This window comes from Necator americanus, chromosome V, assembly GCF_031761385.1.
Source record: "Necator americanus strain Aroian chromosome V, whole genome shotgun sequence".
NCBI lineage: Eukaryota > Metazoa > Nematoda > Chromadorea > Rhabditida > Ancylostomatidae > Necator > Necator americanus.
Genome location: NC_087375.1, coordinates 14,967,416 through 14,992,254, shown reverse-complemented (window position 1 = coordinate 14,992,254; position 24,839 = coordinate 14,967,416). Strand labels below are relative to the sequence as shown.

The 24,839-nt window shown below is 43.2% G+C and overlaps 7 protein-coding genes across 9 annotated transcripts; 1 reads left to right on the top strand and 6 right to left on the bottom strand.

Annotated features, from left to right (window-relative positions):
• Positions 1-2,288: 2,288 nt before the first annotated feature.
• RB195_013930 (uncharacterized protein) lies at positions 2,289-5,675 on the bottom strand (the record flags this gene model as incomplete). Its single annotated transcript, XM_064203965.1, has 7 exons — positions 2,289-2,339; positions 2,429-2,763; positions 4,135-4,260; positions 4,351-4,447; positions 4,502-4,654; positions 4,948-5,046; positions 5,640-5,675. 7 exons carry the CDS (start codon positions 5,673-5,675, stop codon positions 2,289-2,291), a joined length of 897 nt encoding a protein of 298 aa, XP_064059846.1.
• Positions 5,676-12,529: 6,854 nt separating this feature from the next.
• On the bottom strand, positions 12,530-12,970 carry RB195_013929 (uncharacterized protein; the record flags this gene model as incomplete). Its single annotated transcript, XM_064203964.1, has 1 exon — positions 12,530-12,970. One exon carries the CDS (start codon positions 12,968-12,970, stop codon positions 12,530-12,532), a length of 441 nt encoding a protein of 146 aa, XP_064059845.1.
• On the bottom strand, positions 12,530-13,909 carry RB195_013927 (uncharacterized protein; the record flags this gene model as incomplete). The annotated part of the gene is made up of 3 exons (XM_064203962.1): positions 12,530-13,026; positions 13,333-13,709; positions 13,839-13,909. The coding sequence occupies 3 exons, from the start codon at positions 13,907-13,909 to the stop codon at positions 12,530-12,532; spliced, it is 945 nt and encodes a 314-aa protein (XP_064059843.1).
• On the bottom strand, positions 13,217-13,684 carry RB195_013928 (uncharacterized protein; the record flags this gene model as incomplete). The annotated part of the gene is made up of 1 exon (XM_064203963.1): positions 13,217-13,684. One exon carries the CDS (start codon positions 13,682-13,684, stop codon positions 13,217-13,219), a length of 468 nt encoding a protein of 155 aa, XP_064059844.1.
• Positions 13,910-14,029: 120 nt separating the features above from the next.
• Positions 14,030-14,590, bottom strand: RB195_013926 (uncharacterized protein; the record flags this gene model as incomplete). The annotated part of the gene is made up of 1 exon (XM_064203961.1): positions 14,030-14,590. The coding sequence occupies one exon, from the start codon at positions 14,588-14,590 to the stop codon at positions 14,030-14,032; it is 561 nt and encodes a 186-aa protein (XP_064059842.1).
• Positions 14,591-14,722: 132 nt separating this feature from the next.
• Positions 14,723-15,442, bottom strand: RB195_013925 (uncharacterized protein; the record flags this gene model as incomplete). 2 transcript variants are annotated; one of them, XM_064203959.1, is made up of 1 exon in its annotated part: positions 14,723-15,442. In XM_064203959.1, the coding sequence occupies one exon, from the start codon at positions 15,440-15,442 to the stop codon at positions 14,723-14,725; it is 720 nt and encodes a 239-aa protein (XP_064059840.1). The 2 variants fall into 2 exon arrangements, with proteins under 2 accessions (XP_064059840.1, XP_064059841.1); XM_064203960.1 differs by having other exon boundaries at positions 14,723-15,370.
• A 3,796-nt stretch (positions 15,443-19,238) lies between these two features.
• On the top strand, positions 19,239-24,134 carry RB195_013924 (uncharacterized protein; the record flags this gene model as incomplete). Of its 2 annotated transcripts, none has more annotated exons than XM_013444642.2 (7): positions 19,239-19,420; positions 19,533-19,675; positions 21,300-21,370; positions 22,161-22,287; positions 22,456-22,581; positions 23,813-23,946; positions 24,012-24,134. In XM_013444642.2, the coding sequence occupies 7 exons, from the start codon at positions 19,239-19,241 to the stop codon at positions 24,132-24,134; spliced, it is 906 nt and encodes a 301-aa protein (XP_013300096.2). The 2 variants fall into 2 exon arrangements, with proteins under 2 accessions (XP_013300096.2, XP_064059839.1); XM_064203958.1 differs by having other exon boundaries at positions 19,299-19,420.
• Positions 24,135-24,839: the final 705 nt, after the last annotated feature.

Sequence of the window (24,839 nt, the reverse complement as noted above, 5' to 3'; positions counted from 1 at the left end):
GCCTCCATCGCGCTATTTCGAGTGGAAATGCACCGCAGCCACACCCGTGATTCATGCCGTTTTGACCCGACTATGTGTACAGGTGTGCAAGTGTTTCCGAGATAAGCTCACAACTGTGCCCACACGTTAAGAATTTTTGCGTCCTCAAAGAGGAGCATTTTAGGGCCTGACGCTACGTTCAAATGATGTCGCTTGGGCTGCTCACATAAGAAAATTCCCACAAGTAAGTTTTGTAAATTTTCGAGTGTGTTGTTTTAGATTCGTAAAAAAAACCCTAGACGTAAGTATGTGGCGCCAGTTGATTCAGTGCCACAATTTTCAGTTTGGTTGGTAGAATTTGAAAGGAATTTTTTTTTCTCTGCGCAAGGCTCAACACTGGGACAGGTTCCTCCAGTAGAACACCGCGGTCCTCTTCATGCAGGTTGACAACTGTTTTTGTGCACTTTTATTAACAGTAGAAAGTGTAAGGATGAGTAATAACTTGATCACATGGAGTACTAAAGTATAGCAATAACTATAGATCTAACAAGACATGATTAAAACAACCTGAAACCTAGTGCAGTTGCGTAGGCGGTTGGTGGAGCAAGCGGGTGCACTCCCACCTCGACTGTAACCGCTTGCTGCAACGTGTCGCTTACGCAACTACACCAGGATTCAGGTCGCTTCGATCCGACCATAGCAGACGCCAACGTGTGCGACAACGGCCCATCTTCCTCACCTTTTCTAGGCATTCCAGTTCTACATGCCCCTGCCATATGTAATAACTGCATTCATTTATGACCAGGAATAATAATCCTTCTACCGGGTGGCTCTCATTCTACAAACATAACGCATCAAGTGCATTATGTTATAAATTCTTGGCAACTTACGTCTTCCCACAGCCAACTCATGCGATTATCTCCCTAAGAGATTTCTCAGCCCGAAACACTTCGAATGCCGCTCTCTCCACTCGTATTTGCGGCACACCGCTGACTTTTGGTATGTAACTATGTATGCTCTTTGGTTTTTTGATGAAAGAGCTTGTCCAAACGTGCAAGAGATTCGAAACAGACGTTAGTTTAGCTCTCACAAGCAAATAAATATAAAAACACACATAATAGGACTTACTTGCTCTTATACTTCCATAACATTTTTTCGCAACTGCTTGGACCTGTCTAGAGAACGGTTGTGAGGCAGTTTTTTTTTTTAACAATGTTAAATTACAGACTGCCAGATGTTTCGCCACTGTGTACATCATGGACTACACCCCTGATTTTTTAGCAACTGTGTGCTGTTAACATACATATATGGAGACACATGCTCCTTTCATCTTCTGAAAAGGTGTTTCCCTTAGTTATCATATTTTTGCTTCCTCACAAGACCTGTCCGCTCACTAGACAGCTCCACCAGGTCCTAGTTTTTAGTCATTTGATTTCTTTCCCTCCTTTCGTTTCGGCTTGTACTGTCCTTGCTATCTTTCATAGTCGTAATACAAAGAAAAACTCCACAGCCTCCTACTGATTCCAGCTCATCTCCTTCAAGACATCAGTTTGCACGAGTCGGAGTCCGGGATTTTTCTGTTAACTGCTCCTAGTTAGCTTTCTTCTAAGACAGACTTCGGGTTTCCGATTATAACAAACGATAATCATTCACAATTACACAAAAAGGGAGGTAAAAATTGAATTTCCGCAAATCAATACCTTATGGGCGTCCTATGAATAAAGAAACGATACAACTAATGGAAAAGGACTGTTAGATTTATTCACGCATTTTTATATGAAAAAATAGTGGGGAACTATAAAAAGTAAAAAGAAATTAAATATGGAGAGCGACTCTCACATTTCTCAATTATTTTCCTACCAAAAATCCCAAACCTATTACATTTTATAGTAAAGGATATAGATGAAATTTTGGAGAATTTAGTACGTTAACATTTAATCTGGTTTCTCAGGGCTGCGCACCTTCCAAGCGATTTTTACGAATGCCATAAATAAAGTTCGAATAGCAAATAATATCATCCATCAACGTGTCTTATAATGGTTACGTTCAATACATTTCAATCCAGGTATCTTTAATAAAATATCTTGTAAAGCTCGAACCTTGGCACGAAAAGAAGAATACGTTAAAATCTGGAACAAAATCAAATGTCACGCTTCTTTGCAGGGTCCTGAATATATATACAACGGCCTCGAGAATGCGTAAGTTACTATAACGGAAGTATCGACCACAATCACTCAAATAAAAACAATGTGCATGTAATGAATGAAATTTACAGAAAGAAAGACTAGCATAGATGCCATTTCGATTGATCAGATTCTCACAAAGAACTCGTCAAAAAGGGAGTAGTCAATGTCTTTCACCTGAAATCAATTGCCTGAGAAACCGTACATCCCAAATAAAACGAGGATAAACTAATAGAACCAATGAAGACGACAAGAGACATCCTTACTTGAGGTAAAGAACCTTCATCTGGTGGTGTACTGTTCGCGATATACCCGCAGTGCTTTGTCATTGTTCGCATTTCAACATCTTCCAAACTAATGCATTGTTCTTTTGGTGGGACTTGTTCAGGCGGTGAAAAAGAAGTACTGGGATAGTTGCTCTCAATAACGGCATTTTGAGAAACCGGCAGCGCCACTGCACTGCTTCCAACGACTTCAGTGAAGTGCTGGCGTTTATGAAGTGATGCCCCATTCATTTTAGGACGTTGTGGGCTGAGATCAGCTGCGTTTCTGATGGGAATTCCCAGATCCTGCTTTGGGACAGATAGAGCATCGGAAGTTCCTGAAATTTATACGGCATCTTTCGGTAAAGAGGTATCAATTTTGAATTCCAATCACGACAACCTCTCAAATTCCTGAAACAATTGTGGTCTACATAGCTCTCTTTCTTTCTCCCTCTCCGAACAATGATCTCTCCATATTTGTTCAAATATTTCCGTCACAAACGTATTGAAATACGCCAAATAATATTAAAAACTAAAGTTCACGATGAAATTAGTGCTGAATTCATTTCTTGGCTGGTTAACGACTGTTTGGCTCCATCACTGGTTGGTAGTTGAATACTATTACGTCTTACTACGCTTTTTTTCAGCGAAATCCTTGCATTTCAATACAGAGAATGAGAAGGCAACAACAAAATAATTCGAAATTTAGCTATACGATTGTGGGCCGAGCTCTATCATTAGGTTTCGATAGTTTGTGAGACAAACTGAGCGAAGACTCCACCCTAAGCATTTACTGTCACCGTTTGCTTAACTTTCGAGAATTAACTATTGACAGCATTAGCTGTTGGAGTCCGATAATAAAACCCAGTCTAATATTCTACTTAAACGAAGCTCCTTAACAGAACAAAAATTCCTAATTAGTAAACTAATAATTGGATTCATGTCGGTTGAGTGCAAACTTTCTACTAGGACACTATCATCGTACCGTGTGATTGGAAAGTTTTACAGCTGTAGGACGAGTGAGGTAGTAATAACAATAAAGACACAAATATTAGTCAGGGATACAACAGTCACATCACAAAGACCAAAGCTGTAACCATTCGCTTTGATACAATTTTCTTCAGGCTTTTTCTTTGTGAGTAAATGTGACGTTATTTTACAGCAAAAAAAATAGACAGTTACAGGAGAAGGAGCTGGAACTATCACATGGAACACAATTTATGTCTGTGAGCGAAAAGAAACCTGCAAAAAAAAAAACTCAAAGATTCAGCCACACCTTGTTCTACAGTGCTCCCGTGGGAAAATGTAGATGTGAGGGAGGCGCTCAGTGGCGTCTTTATTTCTCGACGCTCTAACTGACTTTTTTCTTTTAATAACTTTAGCTTATGTCATAGATCCTATAAGACTAATGCTTAAGCCTTAGAGCCTCAATCGATTTAATTATTTACTTCAAGAAATAAGGGAGCCACTGCTCTAAGAGTATTCATTTATATTATCATTCTTTAGTTAGTGTTTCTTGCATAGGTGACAAATTCAAAGCTAATCTAAACATTACCGCAGCTACAGTTCTTTCAATCAAAGTCATACCGTCTGACTACAAGTTGAAAGAGAATGTAAACCAGAGGACTTCATGGAATTGAAATATCAAGAATTCTCACTTTTCTCGTCAAATTTTGAAATGACTCGATCAAAATCAACGAAGCACTGACTTGCTCTGTCGAGTCGAAAGGCATCGACGAATGGAACATTGCTGGATGTAAGGTGCTGCGAAGATGGACAGAAATCTGTTCTGCTAGTTATTTCACGTCCATTATCTCGAGATCGCATACGTAGTTCTGAATCACTCATTAATACTTCTACCCACAACTACACTAGTTGTATAACTTCCCCACCTCTGCGAACGTGAAATTTTCAATTAATCCTACCTTCTTCGTGTACATCGTACTTATTTACATCCATAAAGTCATTAGAAAGATCTCTTTGGACACATATTTGTTGACCATTGCATCTCCTGGAAGAACTCTGAAAACTAAAGGGATGTGTAACAGAATAAAAAAAAAGGATTTATTGGCTCACAATTGACTCCCTGCAATGATTCGTGCCTACTGAGAAGTCGTTATTGTGGTTACTGTTTGACCAGCTGTTGGAAGCTGTCTGTGATGAGACTATGCCTGGTCCTGAACGCTCATACGACTCATGAAGCAGCGGTTTCGAAGCTCTTCCGCCGTCCTGAGAAACCAGAACTCAAATAGAGTTCATGTACAGATCCAGTGTTCGGTTGCTCGTAGACAGTTCAGCAGGCAAAACAGAATTCACCTCTTGATTCAGCAACCGAAAAAATCAGGGCGAACTCAAAAATTAGAGGGATTCTAACATCAATCCCAAAACGAAATGTACGAAACACTTTTGTGCAAACAATAGAGAGTCATTTCCGCAAAGTTGTTTTTGTATTCATTGACAAATAGAAACAAATTCCACCTAAAGTAACCCCAGAAATTGAGATAAATTATTTTTGTACTTACCGGAGTTTGAAGGTTGAATATGTTGCCCAAAGGACGGGAAAGTTTTAAAGGATGACTCGCATAGACTAGAGATATCCTGAAGGGGTTGCTTGTTACTCGCTGAAACATATCATAAATCACCCATTTGTCAACACAGTCTCGAGTTTTGTATCAATTCCGAAAAAAAGGGCCTACTAGAATAACGAAGCCTTATGGTATCGAGTATAATCGGGTAAAGTGTCGGTGGAGGGGCACTCAGTGGCCTCCTTATTTCCCAAAGCTCTTACGTTTTTTCTTAGTAAGTTAAGTTTACATGTCATAGATCCTCTAAGAAAAATGTTTAGGCCTTAGGGCCCCGATTGATTTGTTTATTTACTTCGAGAAATAAGGGTGCCACTGAGTGCCCTCCCTCCCTCTCTCCCCCAACGACACTTTACCCGTATAATCTGCTGCAAGTCTTCTATCGTTCCATACACCAGAACGATAGGCAACCCGAAGTAGATGAGCCATTTGGCAAACACAAACAACAAACAACGCAAACAACACAGAATGGCAAAAAAAATCATCTCCAGGCGGTACACCTTGCCGAAATTCGAACTGCGACTTCATTTCGTTTTCGAAAAGAAAAAGAAGTAAATTAATTAAGACCACCTGCTTCCGATTGTCTTCACAGTACTATTTCCCAAAAACTTCAAAAACTCAGGTTAATTTACCTCATAACTGTTACTAGTCGACGTCCCTTCATCCATCGTACATGTTTCGTAGTAAAGGGCAAACTTTGATTCAGCTTTCTTCCTTGGCTACACCACCGTTTTTTTTTGTGCTCGACGGCTGAACAGAGTCATTGGAAAAGTTCTATACAACAATCAAAATGTGCTTAAGAAATCGCCTAAGAAAAAAGAATAGAAAGATGTGCCAGTACTTAGGACGAAGAACGGAATTCCATGTAGTTCGACTAAAGAAAGGTACTTAAGACGATACAACAAGTTTTTCAACCAAGGAAATCTGGGATAGGAGGGATCAATGGGTAAAATGTAGTTGCTGAAGGGGAGGGGCACTCACTGGCGCGCTTATTTTTTGAAGTAAATAATCAAATCATTCAGGGCCCTAAGGCTTAGGCATTAGTCATAGAGGATCTATGACATGTGAACAAAAGGTAAAGAGAAAAAAGTAAGTTAGAGCGTCGGGAAATAAGGGCGCCAGTGAGTACCCGCCAACTAGATTTTACCCAAAATCAATTTTGAACTATGCGGACAACTTCACACTAGTTGTGCATGCTAATATACGTGCACATATGAAGCCACAAAGTCTTCTCCGGACACGCTGCCACACGAAAACTTAAGTGGAACGAGCCGATTTGACCGCTTGGGCCAACGATTTGTGGCTGGCACCTTCTTATTTGCCGCGGAAAACTCGCACTTGTCGCTTCGGTCCACCAGGGATGGGTGTTTGTGAGCGAGGCCTCAGAAAGGAGCGGTACGTCGGAGCCCTGGGAAGCGACCGCTTCTACGAGGTTCTTCGGAATTGGTAAAACCATAGCGAGAATCCCCTCTTGGAGCTCTGGAAGCTGATCGCCGACAAGTACCTCATTCGCAGGTCCATCTCATGCACCTCTTCCTCAATTCCGCAATCAATCCAACAGGCATCTATAAAGCTAGAATTGGGTAAGTACAAAACCTAATGAACTTCTTGGGCAACGGAGATTCGCTTTTTGCTTCCCTGCTAGCTCTGCCTTCTCCTTCTCCCAGTTGCAGCGGCTGGGCCCAAAGCCCCGATGGTTGCACTGCGCTACCTGCCGCACTACAGAAATGAGTGCAGCTAGCGAGCCTCTTCTCTAATTCGATCGCACCAACTATAGTAGAAACGACACGAAGTACGGTGCAGCTGCGTTCGAAGCGGTGCGACGGAGTGTAGCGGTTGGAATCTACGAGGGACCCCTTGCTGACACTAGAACTAGTTCACTAGTTGTAGTTCGCGATAGTTCCACTTTGATCCCAACCGCTACCTGCATCGGGTTGCTTGGAGCGCAGCCGCTTACGCAATTGTACTATGCTTCATGTCCTTTTGACCCTACTATAATTCCACCGTGCTGCTTCGAGCACAGGTGCTTATGCATTTGCAGCATTTGCATTACTAACTTAACCCGACTGTAGAGGTGTGGTTTGATGCGAGGTAGGAAAGCCAAGGCTAAAACAATAAACCCGGACAGAAAACAACTCATGGCATAGTGACGCAGCAGAGCCGTAAACTTGGGCAGTGAGTTCATCCGGAGGAATTGCTCAGCGAAATTAATCTATGCTAGAAGGTTTCTGTGCTATATTGTATTAAAATAACTTGTGGTCCAACTGCGTGTGTGGTTGCGGTTGCGGTCGCGGTGGCACCTTCGCTGGCTGCAACTGGGGTGCGGAGTCGAGGGAGGTTCGCCACTTCGTTGCACAGCTGGTTCCGCTACGCACATTGAAACTCGTCCAAAACCATGAAGCTCCGTATGAGTAACCCCATGGTGGACGCTGCGCTCAAAATCGCCTATTCTTTCACCGCGGGTTTTACCATATACGAGGGTGCTTACGTCAGCAGCAAGTGGATCACTGATGAGTAGTGCAGGTCGCTGCTTTAGAACAGAGTTACTATGAAGTCTGGTGAGCATTCATGCTTACCAGTTACTATGATTAGTACTAGCCTTCTTAGTTTCGATTTTAATTCTATATTCTTCATTATTGCTATTGGACGCATTCGCACGAGTTTTCAAAGTTGGAGTCTCTTCATCTGTAAGTAGAGGTAGGGACATAGCTCTTCAGCATTACGCTGAAGGTGCGCAACTCCTCCTCCCACTTCGTCACAGATCTGGAGATTTGATGCAGGATGCCTGCGGAACTTTGTCCCACAAAATAAACAGTGCGCCCTCGCGGCAGAATAAGAATCCTTCGAAGTCGGATGCGCCCCAGTTCTCCTACTTCTTTTTTTCGATACTGCTAGTTCCAATCAATTTCAGGCGAGAGATACAGAACTCATGGATAAGAAGCGCTTGCGACGAATTCTTGCAGTTGTTCGGTAGAGATGAGAGAGTTGTGACTACGCTCGAGACTGGCTGCACAATAACAGCTCTCACCTGCATCAATAAATTCCAGAAATTGATGAACGCAGTAGGAGAAAAGACGTCCTGAGACGCTCGTTCCATCGCTCTCTCTGCTTTGGCGCCCTTATGTTCGTGAAAGAGGCTGGAGATGGTGCCTCGATTCTCGCCTTCCTGCACTCGCTGATTGATCACCAGATAATTTGCTACTTTTGGGAAAAAAATCAACAGCGAGAGAATCCATGTGTGGTCAGATTACAACGACAAGGAGCTTTGAGCAGTTGCGCTGAACTTTTTTCTTTTTGACCCAACTATATCCAACAAATGAGCATTTGACTGCGCAACTGTTAGGTCCAAGTCTGCAGCTCAATCAATTACTGTCCCGAAAGAACGGCCACTCTAGTTGCAAGGAATCGCCCATGTGCTGTCAATAGTGCTTGTCTGCCAAGTAGCGCTTTTTCTCAAAGTTGAAGGAAGCGAAGATTACGAGTATAGGTTGATGGACGCGTAATCTCCTCCATCCTAACCGTTCTGATAAGCGGCGTGGGGAATGGCTCGTGGATGCGGCGCGTTTACGAGAGTGGTGAGTTACGAGGCATCGTTAGAGTTCCCCACGCCATTTTTCATTACGAATAGAGAAATTAAGCGTGGACGTACTCATACTCATAATCCACTCCCGGAACCCCACATTTTTCGAGAAACACGAGAAACAACAACATCGTCAATCTCGTGACGTGCTGCTTTAAAATCCATACACACATCTGGACCATCGAATTCCACTAACATTGGCTACTTTGTCGTCAAAAAGGCGTGTGGTGCTTCTAGCGACGAAGTGATCATTGAATGTGTTCCATAAGCCTCAGAACTCTACGCCATTACTTCTATGCTGCGGTAGAATCCCCGTGCATGATTCCGAAGCATTGCATATCTTGTCCGGCGAAAAGTGTAGTGTTGCGACCGTGACTGCGAACACAGCACGCAGACTGTCGTCAACGTTTACTGCGCCCACAAACTTTTCAGTTCACAACTCGAACTTTACTCTTCCAGCAGCGTTTGAGGTGCTGGCTATCTCGTCTACGACAGTGGTGAATATCTGTTCATGTGTTGCTTCTACAAGCCATTGCTCCTGTTATTGTTTTTTTTGTGATTTTGGTCCTTTGACTTAGTTCTCTTCTCGTCATTATGGCTTTCGAATGATACTTGACATGCTAAATTGATGCGTGACGATGTCAACTTGATGACCTCTTCATTCCAATGATTACGCGTAGTGGCGGGAGTATTTGTGCAGTTTCTTCGCTCATAATCATTCCGCCTATCTATAAAACACAGTTTGGGAAACGGCGCTTTCAACTTATTGCCGTGTCGTATATTCTATAATATTCTGGACTCCCTACATGTGAACGAAGTATTCGGAACCACCACGTCGATTGAGGAATGTTCTTGTGACTCATAGGAGGTGATTTCCTCGTCACTGAATTCCTTCTGATTCTTTGTCTTATGATCACGCAGCATTTTGTGTAGGGTTGCCAACTTTATCTCTCTCCCAACCTTCGTTTTTTTTTTCGCCGTTTTGGCTCCAAACTTCCGTATTCCCTTGGGATGAGTTTTCAACGACCACACTCATATATAGCGGAGTACCTATTTCACTGGCCATTGATCCTCTTTCGAACAAGCATTGATGAACATGGCGACCCGGGGAAGAATACTGTCCCTGCGGTGTTGCCATTGTAATCACTACTGTAGCGCAGCCTCATGAGTAATTGCAGTGGCAAAAAACTAACGGCTGGTTGCATTCCATCCCCCAGGTGGTTGGGGAAGAAGTGTATGCAGAGGGACTACCGCGCGGAGCAAGATGAAAACCAACACTTCCGCACGAGTGCCGCACCACATTTTCCCAGTGCTTTATTCTCTTTGCAAAGGCAAGCGATTTGAAGGAAAATTTTGTTAAAGGCATCACCCCACGAATGTGGTGTGTTGATTTTGATTTTTTTTTATTTTTGTTGGAGTATACCTACATCGGATCGTAGATTATGAATGCGGGGGTGGTTCCGCTCATCTCTCCCTGCATCACTATAAACAACGGCTTCGGAATGCAGTTCCTTACGACGTCCGCTATTGCAATGCGTCATTCTTACGCCCCACCGTCGCCCGCGATTCGTCGAATGAAATGAGTTGCCTATGGTGGCGTCCGAATTGATTTTCGACAAATCGCATGCGGAGGCGGAGCGCAAAAGTGGCGCGTTGCAATAGAGGACATCGTAAGGAACCGCATTCCGAAGCCGTCTGTTTACAGTGATGCAGAGGAAGATGAGCGGAACCACCCCTGTATTTATAGTCTAAGACCCGATGTAGGTATCTCCAACGAAAATCCATACCACACCAGATTCGTAGTATGATGCCTTTAATCACTCTTTTCCTCATGTTAGTAAAATATGTTGATGTAACGTCTGATTTACACGTTTTTTTTTTGGTCGAATTTGATTAAGTTGAACTTTTCTATTTTCTATGAATAGGATTTTACCTTTTTCTTCGAGGTTGTTTTTTGTTAAGATGAAAAGCTCAATATCTCTTCTCTGTTCACTCGTTCTGCTCTGAAATTTGCCTTTATTTCATTTGGATTCTGTACATTGGCCTTCCGTCTAGTTACTGTATATGCTGAGTCAAATTTTTATCTGTTGTGTTGAAGACATGTTCAGTTAGATGATCCGAGATCCCACCTTTAGAAAAGAAAAACTGGAAAACCACAGCATGTCTAGCAGTAAACAGAGCAGTCTAGCACGCAACAACGTGTCTAGCAGCAAATAAAGTTAGAATATGGTAGATCCCTATCTGTTGTTGATGATATGTGGCTTTTTTTTAATACTTGAATACTACTTTTTAATACCAGAATACTTGAATGTGCTAAACAAAGACTTTGTTTCCTTCCTTCCAGATCGGGTTTTTTTAAATCATATCATAAAGGAATTGTTATTGTGGCAGGAATTCCACAGATATTTAGTTGTGCCAAAGCGACATAAAGAACGATGCAGTTGCTTAAGCGGCTGCGCTCGAAGCGGGACGGTGGAGTCAGCGGTTGGGATTGAGGTTGAACCGTCCCGATTACTGCAGCGAAAGTTGGTGCCAGCAAGAGTTCAAAAGTTCTAACACCCTAACCGCTTCACCGCGCCTCTTCAATCGCAGCCGCTTACGCAGCTGCACAATACTTCAAGTCGTTTTGAGCGGACTATAGCTTACTACGAACGTCTTCTTACAGTAAATCAACTTTCTAGCTCGGATACCTTGAACATAGAACTGCGAATATGTGATGTGTTACGAAACGTGACAACGCTATTGAAATCATGTATGCAGCGTTGTAGTTGTAGGTTAAAATTTCTGGAAAGTCTACCAATAGTTAGCTATTTTTTGAAACTGCACTGCTTCTTACCTGGGTCTAGCGATGCTTCAGGCGCTGTCAGGTTGTCCAGAGGCTCATTGTGATTGTACCTCGACCTAGAGTGAGACAGAAACAGGCTAGGATAAAGTAGGATTGAAGGCAGCATAGCATTAATCTGACGTGTTATGGATTCTTCATAGAAAGCTTTTATACGGGGTCTTAGATTGCGGAAAGGCACACGGTGCCGCTCATCTGTCCGTGATCGCCGTAAGAAACGTCATCTGAATTGTGTTAGTTCCTATGAGTTGCCCTAGAATTCGTCTCTGTGTACATGTTCCGTTCCCTTTAGCAGTCTATTCATAAGTTTAACTTGAATAGGCTGGTGGGGAGACCTCATCAATCCTCGACGGACTGCTCGTTGATGAAGTGCATGCACAAGGGTGGCACGTTGCAATGCAAGCCGTAGTGAAAAGCTGTGGCTTCCGTGCCCTTTTCTATAGCAGCTACGGAGAGATGAGCAGAACCACCTGGTTTTCTGCAATTTACGACCCTGTATAGAAGCTGTCAATGGGAAATCCATACCACGTCGGATTTGTGGTATGCTGTCAATACATTTTTACCGAAGTACACTTTGCCAATTTCACTTGGCAGCATTTTGTTTAGGAAACTCCATTGTTCAGTGAGCTATTCGTAAGTTCAATATTCTGATTAACCAAAACAGTAGTCGAGTTATTTGAAAGCGGCTGTCACTAAAATATAATATAATAACTCTTATTTGGGAATTCATTGACAACAAAGAAGATAATCGATAAAAGGAAATGACGTTTCAATCGTCAAATTCCTAGCGAGTGAATCATTTCTTCTTGTTTATGAGCCTCATGGATGGAGCAACTGCTAGGGTCATGTTGAATGGACATAATCTTTGGTGAAGTGCACGTAGTCAGATTATTGCCTCGGAGGATTTCTGAGGTAATCTCCATGATCCAAACCATTTACCAAAAAAATTACTATTAATTTTGGTGATTACTGTTTATCAAAAAAAAAGTCCAGGGATAAAAAGGCTGGTGAAAGGATTGTATATCAGTTGTGCAAAGGAACAAAAATGTTACCAGTCTTCGATTTCGATGTCTTGGTCTCGTAAAAGTTCTCCGAGGAAATCAAACGCAGTTGTAATCTACTCTGTCGAGCACCTCACTATTCCTCAAGATATAATTAACAAACAAATCTTCTTCTTCCCAGCGTTTGTCCCGCGTTGTTGCAGGGTCCGCCTTTCTGCTTCTTGTCTTCCATTTGGTTCTATCCATTGCATCAGCCGCACATAAACGCGCATCTATCATATCCAGCTTCACACAGTCTAACCAGCGAATCTTTGGCCTCCCACGCGGCCTCACTCCTGAAACGTCGAGCTTCAGTGCGGTTTTGGCAACAGAATCTTCCTCTCGCCACCGCATCTCCATGGCGTGCAAAACTCTTTCCAAGGCCTTCGTCGTCGGCCAGCACTCGCATTCGTAAAGAGCAACAAGACGCACAACCGTTCTGTAGATCTTCGACTTCAGTCGAATAGGAACTTTCTTGTCGCACAGTACGCCTGTTGCCATTTTCCATTTCATCCATGCCGCATTAACATGTGCTCGACCTTCTTGATCAATGTCGCCTGTGGAAGCCACTTTGGATCCAAGGTACTTGAAACAGTTCACCTTGTTTAATTCGGTGCCATCGATACGAATTGAACCATCCTCTATCCTTGGTCCTCACTCCTTGGTTTTTGATGTGTTGAGGCGCAATCCGTATTTCTGCAGCCGATCCTTCCAAGACTGTACTTGTTTCTGAAGATCACCTCGAGACTACGACGCGAGCATGACATCATCGGCAAAAAGTAGAGTCCACGGATGCTGCTTCTGGATTTCCTTCCTTATCGTATTCATGCACAGTATGAACAGCAGGAGTGAGAGGAATGAACCCTGGTGAACCCCTACATATACAGGGAATGGCCTGCTTGTTCCAGCAGCACATCGGACAACACTGGTAGGCTTCGCATAATGCAGCTTTGCCCACCGCACATATTCCTCTGGTACTCTATGCGACCTCATGGACATCCATAACAGCTGATGTGGGACACGGTCGAAAGCTTTCTCGAGATCGAGAAAAGCAAGATGCACACTGCGGTTCTTCTCTCGACGTTTCTCCAGAAGGATACGGACAGCATGGATAGCATCTATAGTGCTGCAGTCCTTCACAAAACCGCATTGGTTGAGTGAAACGCTGACAATTTTCCTCAGACGAGCCGCCAGGACACGCTCAAAAACCTTCATCGTATGGCACAGCCGTCGTATAGGCCTGTACGAAGTGCAGTCAGCAATGTCTCCTTTCCCTTCCTAACCAGGCACGGTCACGGAAGTTTGCCAAACGTCTGGAGTCCGTCCTTCTGCAACGATCTTGTTAAATAGAGTTGCGAGCCACACGGACCCTCGATCTCCTAGCAGCTTCCAGACATCAGCAGGTATGTCATCAGGACTGGTTGCCTTGTTCGACTTCATTTTTGCTAGGGCAACACTGACTTCGACGGCAGTAATTGGTAGAACAGGACCTTCGACGCCGGGAACAGTTGGGATCGGAGGATGACAGAACTCTTCGTTACACAGGTGGGTGTAGTACTCTCACCACCTCTCCAGGATCTGACCAGGGCGGCGCAGAACGGCTCCATCAGCTCCCTTAACGATCTTGGTGTGTTCCATATCCAACGTTGAGCGATGTCGCCCTCTGACTAAACGATACACTGCCCGTTCGCCTTCTCTAGTATCAAGCGTGTCGTACACAGCCTTGCAGCGGTCCGACTTCGCCTTGGAGACTGCCCTCTTAGCCTCCCTCTTCGCCGCTAGGTGAGCATCCCGATCTTCAGGCTGACGTGTACTCCACCAGAGCTTATACTTGGACTTCTTCTCACGAATTGCCGCCTGAACTTCCTCGTTACAAAACCACGTAGCCTTTTGTACTTTGGGCTTACCTAGAGTCGTCTTTCCCAGAGTGTTCTCCGTCAAGCGTATAACGCTAGAAATAGACGACCACATTTCCTCCACACTACGAGTAGGGTGGAGAAGTGCAGATGGAGCCACCGACGCAAAAAATATCTCCTTTCGATCCTTCAGATTCCACCATTTGATACGCTGTGTTTCAGTTCCTGGATGTCTCTTCCTTGGACGGGAGATTTTCAAGTCCATAACGAGCAGATGGTGTTGGGCAGCGACATGGTCTGTAGGGATGACTTTTGAATCCTGCAGAAGTCAGCGATCTCGTCGGCGTAACATCCAGAAATCTATTTGTGTTTCACGACCGCCGCTGGTGTACGTGATCTAATGCGATTTTCTTTTCCGATACTGCGTGTTAGCAATGATCAAGTCACTTGCAACAGCATACTCCAGGATTCGCAACCCGTCGTCGTTACGAGCTCCATAGCCGTATCCACCATGACAACTCTCGAACCCGTCTTTCCGAGAACCGACATGTCCGTTGAAGTCTCCTCCGATTAGAAGTACTTCTTCGCCTTCCAGGGATTGGACGTACTGCTCCAGATCTTCCCAAAAGCATGCCTTCTCTTCTTCACTCCAGCCCATCTGTGGCACATAAGCAGAGACGACTCGCAATTCCACTTCCCCTTTTGTATCTACTTTTACAGCCATCAAGCGATCCGATAGTCGATCCACTGCTGTGACGCTATTTCTAAACGACTCGTTCAATATGATACCAACGCCATTGCGATTTGATATGCCGTGGTAGATGAGCTTGTAGCCATCGCCTAATTCCCTTGACTTGGAGCCTTTCCAGCGAGTCTCCTGTACACAGCATATGTCAACACGGCGTTTTCTGAGACTGTCTGCCAGTTCACGACTTCTTCCAGTAAGCGTCCCGACGTTAAGTGTTGCCAAGCGCATTGGATGTTGCTGGCGATGGCGAACTAGCTTCTTTGGCCGGCTCCGTCCTCTAGCCGGTAGCCCTCGCATATTTGCCACATTGCCCGGGCGAGGACAATGCGCGTCGCTTCTGGGGTACGCCCTAGCTTCTGAAGAACACATAGTAGAAATTAGCAGTATGACGCGACGGGGGTGTTGCCCTCGGTCGGCTTCTCGCACTAGCAAGCTAGCAGCCTGCCACCGGAATCGTCTACTACCCCCTTACTTAGCTAGCCTGTAGCCTTGGCCCAAGGACCGGGCTACTAGCCGGACACCTTTGTGGCATGGTTGGACCTGCCGAGACGAAGTCTCGCCACCATAGCTGCCCGACGGCCAGGGCCACCGCTGCGCCGCTTTGAGGCGTGAGGTAGGATTTGCAGCAAATAATTAACAAACAAATATTTGTAAAAAAAAAACAAAAAGAACAAGAAGATAGAATACTTCTTGCACCACATTGGTCAAAATACAACTTGGTACGGCGTCAACTAGTCGCAGTGATGCATTCTTTCTTAGGCTATCCGCAAAGTCCACAGCCGCGCGGCGAGAATCGTCGCTGGTTTCGATGTGCGCTGGAAAAGATCCACCTTAAATACCTTCAATAGGCAATTATGATCCGACCACCTCCTCTACAATACTTAGTCGACATCAGCTGACGAAGTCGGCTCTGAGCCGCCGACAAGCATCTCTCTCTAGGAGGCAGCGGGCTGTGCGATTGGCTTTACATAGTATCAATGCAAAATTTCTGCGTGCAAACGGCACTGATCCCCTAACTATTTGTCGTGGCCTTGCACGACCAACGCGGTATACCAACTACTACCATTTGTAGGGATCCACTATTGCTACTCTTCCGCACCATCATTTGAGCAAGATGAGCACGGCTGGAGATGAGACTACGACAACGAAATGGGAAGGAAAAGACTTACCCTTCCAGCTACTTTGACACTCTTTTCACTGGCAATAATCACACTATATTCGCCACACCGAATGATATTTCACTTCTAGTACTTCTCAATTACCTCAACTGCGGACTAAACTTTCTTCTCCACTCTACAAGTACCCTTCTACGTCTCTCCCTGCCCCAATCGCCTTCGGTTAACCCATTAAACGCATCGATGTCGGCACCAGACTCGTCCTCCTCCAGCCTTTTTCGATTGCGGCGTGATCCACCGTCATATTCACTGTAAAGTTCCGTAACCGTCTAACCGCGAATCCTGCGGGGGTGTGACCTCTGCAGGCAGCATTACGATTCGTGCCGTGATTACTGGTTGCAATCCAAAACGTCTTCAATGTTTAGCGCGGGTTCGCATGGCTGCCATCTCGAAAAGGGTATAATGATGACACTGCTTGCGATGAGCGCCTCAATTTGTAGATGGTCTTGATTTCATGAGCCCATATGGATGCTCCTTCACTCACATTCATTAAGGTCTTGCTATTTATATATATTTTCTTAAACACATATTATGAGACTTCTGGTATTTTTGATGAAACTCTGATTTCTTATGAGCGATGGTGAACGATACAAACTATCGCGTCCATAGATGCGATATGTCCGTACCCCTTCTAAGTGAAGAGGGTCGTCGATCTAGGGTAGGAATGCATCAATACTTTTGTCGGAGTCATTTAACATAATAGAAAAATGTCATGTTTGGCTGTCGTCTCTTGAAACAAAAATAGTTTTCCTGTATGGGTGAAGGTTCTCAGAAGCAAACACGACTCAGAAAGATTGTTCCATTTTTCTCATCAACAAAAGAACGTTTGGAAAATATAGAGCTAATGAAATCAATTGGAAATTTGCTCTAAAACAACGTTATTCAGAGAAGGGTTCATAACTACGGTGGAATTAAGGGGGAACTAGTCTTGCTAGTTAGAAATAGCAAGAATAGTTATGTTCCCGAAATACAAAACTCATTTTTTGGCAGAAGTACTATCTATTATTCGATAAGGAGCAAGAACAACAACATGACATGCATGAAGATAAATGATAAATGAGCAATTATAGCGGCGAATCAACAACTACGGGGACAAAGGCGCCGCTAGGAGGACTAATGAGCAACTTTGAGGACTATATACCACAAGGAAAAATGAGTACTTACATACATTAAACATGTACTAAATTGAATTTATATGTTATATAATTCCTAGTAGAGTTCGCAGAGCAGTGCGGGGTAATCTGTCATCTCGACTAAAAGTGTTTTAAAGAAGTTGCAGAAATTTACTGTTTCTATCGCCATCTTCAAGAGCAAGCTTCGCCCTAAATAACTTAGTTCTTTGAAAACCAAACAATACAGTGAAGGGTATATATCTGCCCTATTGTTCTTCATTCTATACAGAGAATGACTGGTTGTGAAAATGCGTCCCAAGTTCAAAAAATCGCTGTGATTTTGTACCTGAGGAAACATGTTTTCTCTATATAGCCTGCTTAAATCAAGACCTATTAATAGAGTGAAAGCCACATATTCGCTCTAGAATTCTTCATTCTATACAATAGTAACTCGGTTTGCCTGTAAAAAAGCGTAGCTTTTAAAGTGAAGGAGGGAAGGGGGAGCAAGCTATCGTTTGCCTGCACCACTCCTGTATTCTCTCCTTATTGTCTCTGACTGTCCGGGGAACTTACAAGTGACCGTGCTCCATCCTCTTCATCTCCATTAAGAAGAAGGATTTCCTCAGCACGTCGTATATCTTCTGATAGAGTGTGAACTGAGGTTTTTTTTCTTGATAGTATACAGCACTTACCCGCTCGTTTCGAATGGGTAGAAAAAGAAGTTCGTAGATGTCGACGTTCCGGTCTCCACTTTCAGATCCATTTTTCACCTTGGTCATGTGAGTGAAAAGCAATTTTGATAAGGTATGGCAGCAAGTTTCCTCCTCTATCTCTATATTCTGTTTTTTTTCCCCTAGTTTCATTCACAACAAAGTTATGAGCTCAAAACTGGAACCATTCAATTTTCATGTCCAACTTTGGGCTCTAACTTTTTAGCTGAAACGAAACCATATTGAATGTGTTGTGTACTGTTTAATTCCATACGTTCTGGTATATTTCCAGACATCCTTGACTGCCTAGCAGTTTTTCCTCTGAACAGAGATATAAGCTGTTTAAATCTGCGAATCTTCGCAAGCAGTGATGATCATCCTCTAACTGCACATCCTCGCTCTGTTGATAGATTCATTCTCGTTCTTCTCGTGGTAACTGAACACCTTAGGTGAAGGGGCCACTCGCCGACCACCCTAAAGCGATGGGGCGGGAGCGCCGGTTCCGACTATCGCGTGTATGATCGTGTCTCGGGTGAACTTCGTTAACACTGTGTCGTTCACGTAATATCACAACAAATCCTCTTCTACCCCTAATAGACATTTTGATCTTCCTGTGAGCGCCGATGTCAATGACTGGCATAGCTACGTCACGTTGATGTTTGGTTCCCAAAAGTGCGTTTGAAAAAGTACCAAGAAGGAGTTGAGAAATTAACGTTGATAAGCAGAACTTAATATGTTCGTTGTCTGGATTTCTCTTCTGGAATGTGTAATAAAGAATGGGAGTGGACTTGGAAGAAAATTTGCAGTTGAAGCATTTTCCCGGTTTGTCTTTTTTTGTTTCTCCTTTGTCCTTAATCAGAGAAGTCCATGAGTAGATACATCTACTGTCCTCAGTAGGGCATTGTTTAAGTCACGCTCTGAAACCTCAAGTGATTTTCAGTTGATCTCGAAAACGTGGAACATTCCAAACGAATTCGGCCGCCACTCACTCTTTTTCATCTCAGCTCAGTTTTAATATTTGATCCAACATCCAAATTAAGATTAATTTTCAGTGAAACAGCCCCTCCCCCCTACATGTGCATTGTTATTTTTATCTGCTCTATTTCAATCGTCTCATTCTTTACCGTTCTGCCGTTCGTTCGTTCTGAATGCTCGAGTTTTACAGGGAATGTTACCGTTGCTTCCGTTTTACCTGGTGTCAGTAACACTGGGAATCTCGGTGGCTTGTATGCTAACTTTATTCTTTCCATCGTGCCCATCGATTGTTCCAGCCCTTACCACCTATGGCGTATCTGCACTTTATTTACGGGATAAAGTCCAATTCATACGATCCATTTCTGTTCCAAAAAGGTTAGCTTTCTGTATCCATTGTTCCTGAGTGGGACGACAATTGGAAGATTTTCCTCTGCTGCGATTAACACCAATTAGCACCAGCATTATGAACAACTACATGTTCTTGTAGGTGGTTTTGGCATTTTTATCTTCTCGGATCTTTCTGTGCGATGTCATGGCTGCTTTTCTGCGGAGCGGTTTCTCATCGTATGACGATCCCTTCAGAAATGCTTCGGAGTGGTCTTGCCTTGGTCACTCCAGTGAAGCCGCAGTGTGAGTATTTTGTGTGAATTGCTGACAAAATGGTCATGAAACTAGAATTAACATTGTCTACAATTACCGCTTACGCTTTCATAATTTGACACATAGTTACAGGACACTGCAGAATTTGAATAATAGTAACACTCCAACAACGAGTACGTTGAATTCCAACTAAAGGCATCACCCCACGAATCTGACGTAGTATAGCTTTCCGACGGCCAAAGACTATACGGGGGCGTAGATTGCAAAATCGGTTGGGATCTCGCTCATCTCTCCCTGCTTCACTGTAAACAATGGCTTCGGAATACAGTTCCTTACGACGTCCTCTAGTGCAACGCGCCATCCTTGCGCTCCGCCTTCGCCTGCGATTCGTGAAATGAAATGAATTGCTCATCGGAGCGTCCGAATGGATTTTCGACGAATCGCATGCGAAGCAGGGTGCAAGGGTGGCGCATTGCAATAGATGACGCCATACGGAACCGCGTTCCGAAGCCGTCTGTTTACAGTGATGCAGGGAGAGGTGAGTGAGATCCCTACCGTTTTTGCAATCTACGCCCCCGTATAGTCCTTGGTCCTTGGAAATCCACACCACGTCAGATTCGTGGGCTGATGGGAAATCCACACCACGTCAGATTCGTGGGCTGATGCCTTTGAATGAAGTGTATTGTGAGCTATGCGTTACTATAGGGAAACAATTGGAGAGTAAATTATGTCTCGAGCGAGCGAAATTTAATAAGTGATACTCAGTGAAAGTTGAATCGTTTGGTATATGTTTTATTCTTTACTGTTGAATGGAATCTAGACAATGAAAGTTGTACTTTTTTGTTTTTATTAATTTAAAGCAAATTTTCTTCTGGATTTTGTTCTTGTAAACAGTAGACCTACCTTTTGAAAAAATTTTTATATCAAATGTGCTTTATATCTTTATGACTGATCGATTGATTCGATCGGTTTACGTAGTATGTATTATCGCAGTTATCTGCATTTCAAGGCATGTCGTCCTTTAGCGTAGTTCTGTCAAAGCTTTTCGATCTCCAGCAAGAGCTGACATAAATCTAATCTATATGTTCTTATAGTCTATATTGCGCGAAACGACACATCTCCTCTCAACTCCAATCAACGTCGAATGTTCTTAAATCTTTTTTAACCACTTAGAACTTCCGTTATCCCTTCCCGGTTTCAGGAGGCCGGGGTGTGAGATCATCATGCAGACAACTTGGATAATTCGATGTGACAGTTTTCTTTTGTGACAGTAATGTAACTAAGGAGTGGATGGTTTCCAGTCAGTACATCTGAAGACGGGACGAGATATTGATGTTTCCGACGTATCATCCACTTCCGCGGAAAGTTTTGTCCACACCGAGATTGAAAAAAAGAAATTAACAAAAGAATGGAAAGGGATTTCGCTAATATTACGTGATTCTATTTATGACTGTCATTTATTTATTTATTTATTTATTTGAATGGGGTCATAGATTGAGAAGAAAGAAAGTGCTTTAGTCGTAGTAAGTATGGGCATCAATAACTGTCGAAGCGAGCGACTAGTGTTGAAATTCTGAGAGAACTTCGTGTAGAGGGCTATCAGATGCAGGATATAAGTTGCATGGTTGAAAAGAGAACTTTCGGTTTTTTCCAGTTAACTGGTCCACGACCGTGCTTGCGTTAAGCTTGGTGTTGTTTCATGTTACGCGAAGATTATGGGAGACGGTGAGTTATTTCTATATTTGTGAGTTTCCCATATTCGTATTCTATTGGGCTTACTAAAATAAAATCGATTGGCCACTGAAAACTCACCACTGGATGACGTAAAGAGAGATCACTTTTGAGCTTATCATAGTCTTCGGATTTCTTCCGCCGAGATGCTGCTCGGAAGAGATAGTAATCTTGCAGTGTGAAGCCTCGATTATATAGTAGAGTAAAAATGGCAGGAAGCACGGTGCAGTTACGTAGGTGGTTGCGCTCGAAGCACTGCGTTGGAGCACAACGGTCAAGTGAGGACCCCTTCTACCACCGCTCATTGCTGCAGTTCGCGATGGTCCTACCTCGATTTCAGCCGCTGTCTCCGCCGCACGGCTTCGAGGGCAGCCGCTTACACAACTACATCGTGCTCCATGTCGTTTTGACTCGACTATAGAATAGTTGCAAAATTGTCTTACGGTGGACTGCGAACCTCATTCGGGTTATAGCGAAAACCAAACTGTTACATGTTTCGGAAATGTGAGGCAGCATCTGTAGGGACGAAAACTGTGTTATGGTCATTCATTTGGATATAATATTTCTGTTTTTCGAAAGGCAGGTCAGATTTTTTCCAAGAGCGCCATCGAGATTCTGCTCTGCTAATGATTGTGTTGGTTGGAGTGATATTATTGGAGACTGGTGTGAAGTTTGCTGTTGTTTACTTATATGTTCGAATAAAATGAAAGATGAATAAGATTTTTTTGGTTGGCAAAAAACGTTCTGACCAACCTAATAGCGATCACTGGAACAGATGTTTTAGTTATGCATTTCCGTGTACTCAGACACCACAATGAATATTTTCCATTATGTGGTAGGACTCATTCATTACACAATCCTTCCTCTCACGATCGTGTGCGAATCGAAAGGCATCGCAGACAACAGATACGGTAGGTCAATATGTCTTTAAATCAATTTTGATGTATGAACCGTGCGGTGGTTAACACATTACAGTCCTTGCATCGAATTGGACATTTGTTGCACAGATTTCAAGATGGGAACGACGGCATATGTTGTCGGATACGGTCAACTGATAGCAGTAAAGGAATCTCCTTTAGGGCTGATTGTCACATCGTCGGCGATATCTTCTGTGCAGTGGATTGGAGTAGCTTTATTTTTCACGTGTAATCGACAGCAACATCTTATTGCGAAAGATATCGCTGCACTAAGAAAAGCACCGGACGGTTGGTACTTGCCTATTTGATTTCTCGAGTAAAAAATCACTGGAGTTCCGATTGTGCCCCGAGCATGAAATTGTGTAGTAAGGTCAACACCACATGAAGCACGTTGCAGTAAGCGGCTGCGCTGGTAGCGGTGCGGTGGAGCGTTGCGGTTGGGATAGAGTGAGAGAACTTGTTAGCACGATTCCTCACCGTAGTTCTCGATGGTACCGCCTCGATTCTACTCGCTTTCTCCACCGCTTTGCATCGAGCGCAGCTGCCTGCGCAATGGCACCGTCCTTTATATCGTTTTGACCCTACTGTTAGACTACTAATTCAACTCATATGTGGTTCCTAATTACCATATCTCAGGGTTTTTCGGTCCTATCGAAGTATAAATGGAAAAGTTTTGCAGCGCAATCCTTCTGCTTATCAACTGCGCTTATAAGTTCTCTTCTAGTTGCCATTTGAACGATGTTATGAGTTGACCTCTGTCAAGTGTAGAAATTATTTATAAATATTAGGAACAAGATATCGCATAATTAATGTTTTCTGCGCAGTTCCTATATATTTCTCTCCTGGAAAAAAAAAAACTGAATCCAGCAACGAAGCTTAGAGGCAGCATGCCACGAAATAGATGGTGTTGGGATCTCTCTACCAATAGATAGGGTTTGTGTAGTTTACGAATGTGAGCCCTATCATGTTCAATCCCCTCCGATTATTTTGGGCGATGAGGTGGAAAATATTCTTGTCATCACCGAATCTCCCTATGAGGCTCCTAATAACATGTCATTTCGTGAGACAAGTTTTACCGCTGCATCTGCGAGCGATTGCAAAGTCAATGAACTGCTATCTCTCTTGCTAGCTGAAGGGCGTGCACAACTCAGATTGTAGATGTGGCACGTTGTTAGTTGCTTCGTAAAGGTGAAAAAGAAGGGGAGGGGTCTAGTGCGACAAGGCCGTTTTCAGGATGATTTGTAGAGAGATCCCAACAAACCCAGTTTCTTGGTATGCTCCTAGCCATCATGAAGCCTTTTTCTCCTCACATTTAGCTAAGAAACCAATTATAACTTTACTACATCTGGTTACAGGAGGTGAACCATTGCTGGATACTTTTTGTTGGTTAATAACATTCCTCGGAAATTGACATTTCCTTTTCTGCCTTATTTCTTGGAACTGTGGATATAAGCTGAATTTTAACGCACTAAATATAGATACTGCGACGTCAACATGTATAGGCTCTGTGTAAATTCAGGACTCATTTCTAATTACGCTCACGGAATATGCTATGGAGGCTGGTTCGACTACATTTCCTGTCCGCACTTTTTTTTCGAAATGGGCATCTATTTCTCCCTTTGGTTGGTGCTTCCTCACGCATATACATTTCAAGTGAGTCCTCTTACCATTTGTGGCAACCATTTATGCCGTTTTCATAATTTGTTTGAAAATTTCAGTTTCTGCTTATATTCGTAGTGGTAAACCAGTTGTTTGCTGCACAAATTACCCACCGCTGGTATCGACGGACATTCAAAACATATCCACGAGGTCGGAAAGCTATTATCCCATTCATCTTATAGGTATACTACAATAGATTTCTTTTATTTTTTTATTTTATGCTTTTTTTTACGCCTTACTTGATAATCTCGGTACCCTTACAAAGTCTGGTGAATATACAGAAACTATTAATTCAGTCCCAATTCATCTTTGTTTGATGATTAATTTACTAACACCGTTGTGGTCTTCCTTTTATTTCATTCTCCATATGATTGCTTTTGTTGAGGTTGAGCTTCTGTGGGTTTACCCTCAGGTTTATGACTTAATTACTGAGTTATCATTAAAAACTTTCGATTATATCTTTATAGCTTCTACTGCTACACATTTTTGTTTAACTTCCAGCTTTTCTGACGATAATAGCAGTAATGAGCCATCAATTCTGTCTCTAATATCTTTTGAAACATGTTCTGCGCACATGTTTCCCTTTCTAGTCTCTATTGTGACAAGAGCTTATTGAAAACATACTGCTTTTGATTTTGTTGTTTTATATGGCGCTTGTTATGGAGTTGTGCAACTGTTCTGCGGCTTTGTTTTCGATTTCTACTGTTGAGTAGTTTATTCGGCTAGAACTTCCTTCTTTCTACTCTATCTGTTGTCGTTTTTATTCATAGTTGTTTAGCATGGAGGAATGATGTTGTGCACGAATCTTCTGCACATTAAAAATTCGTACATATATGAGATACTGAGAGGATTGTTTTGTAGTTAACCAGATCTCAGCTGGGATTAGA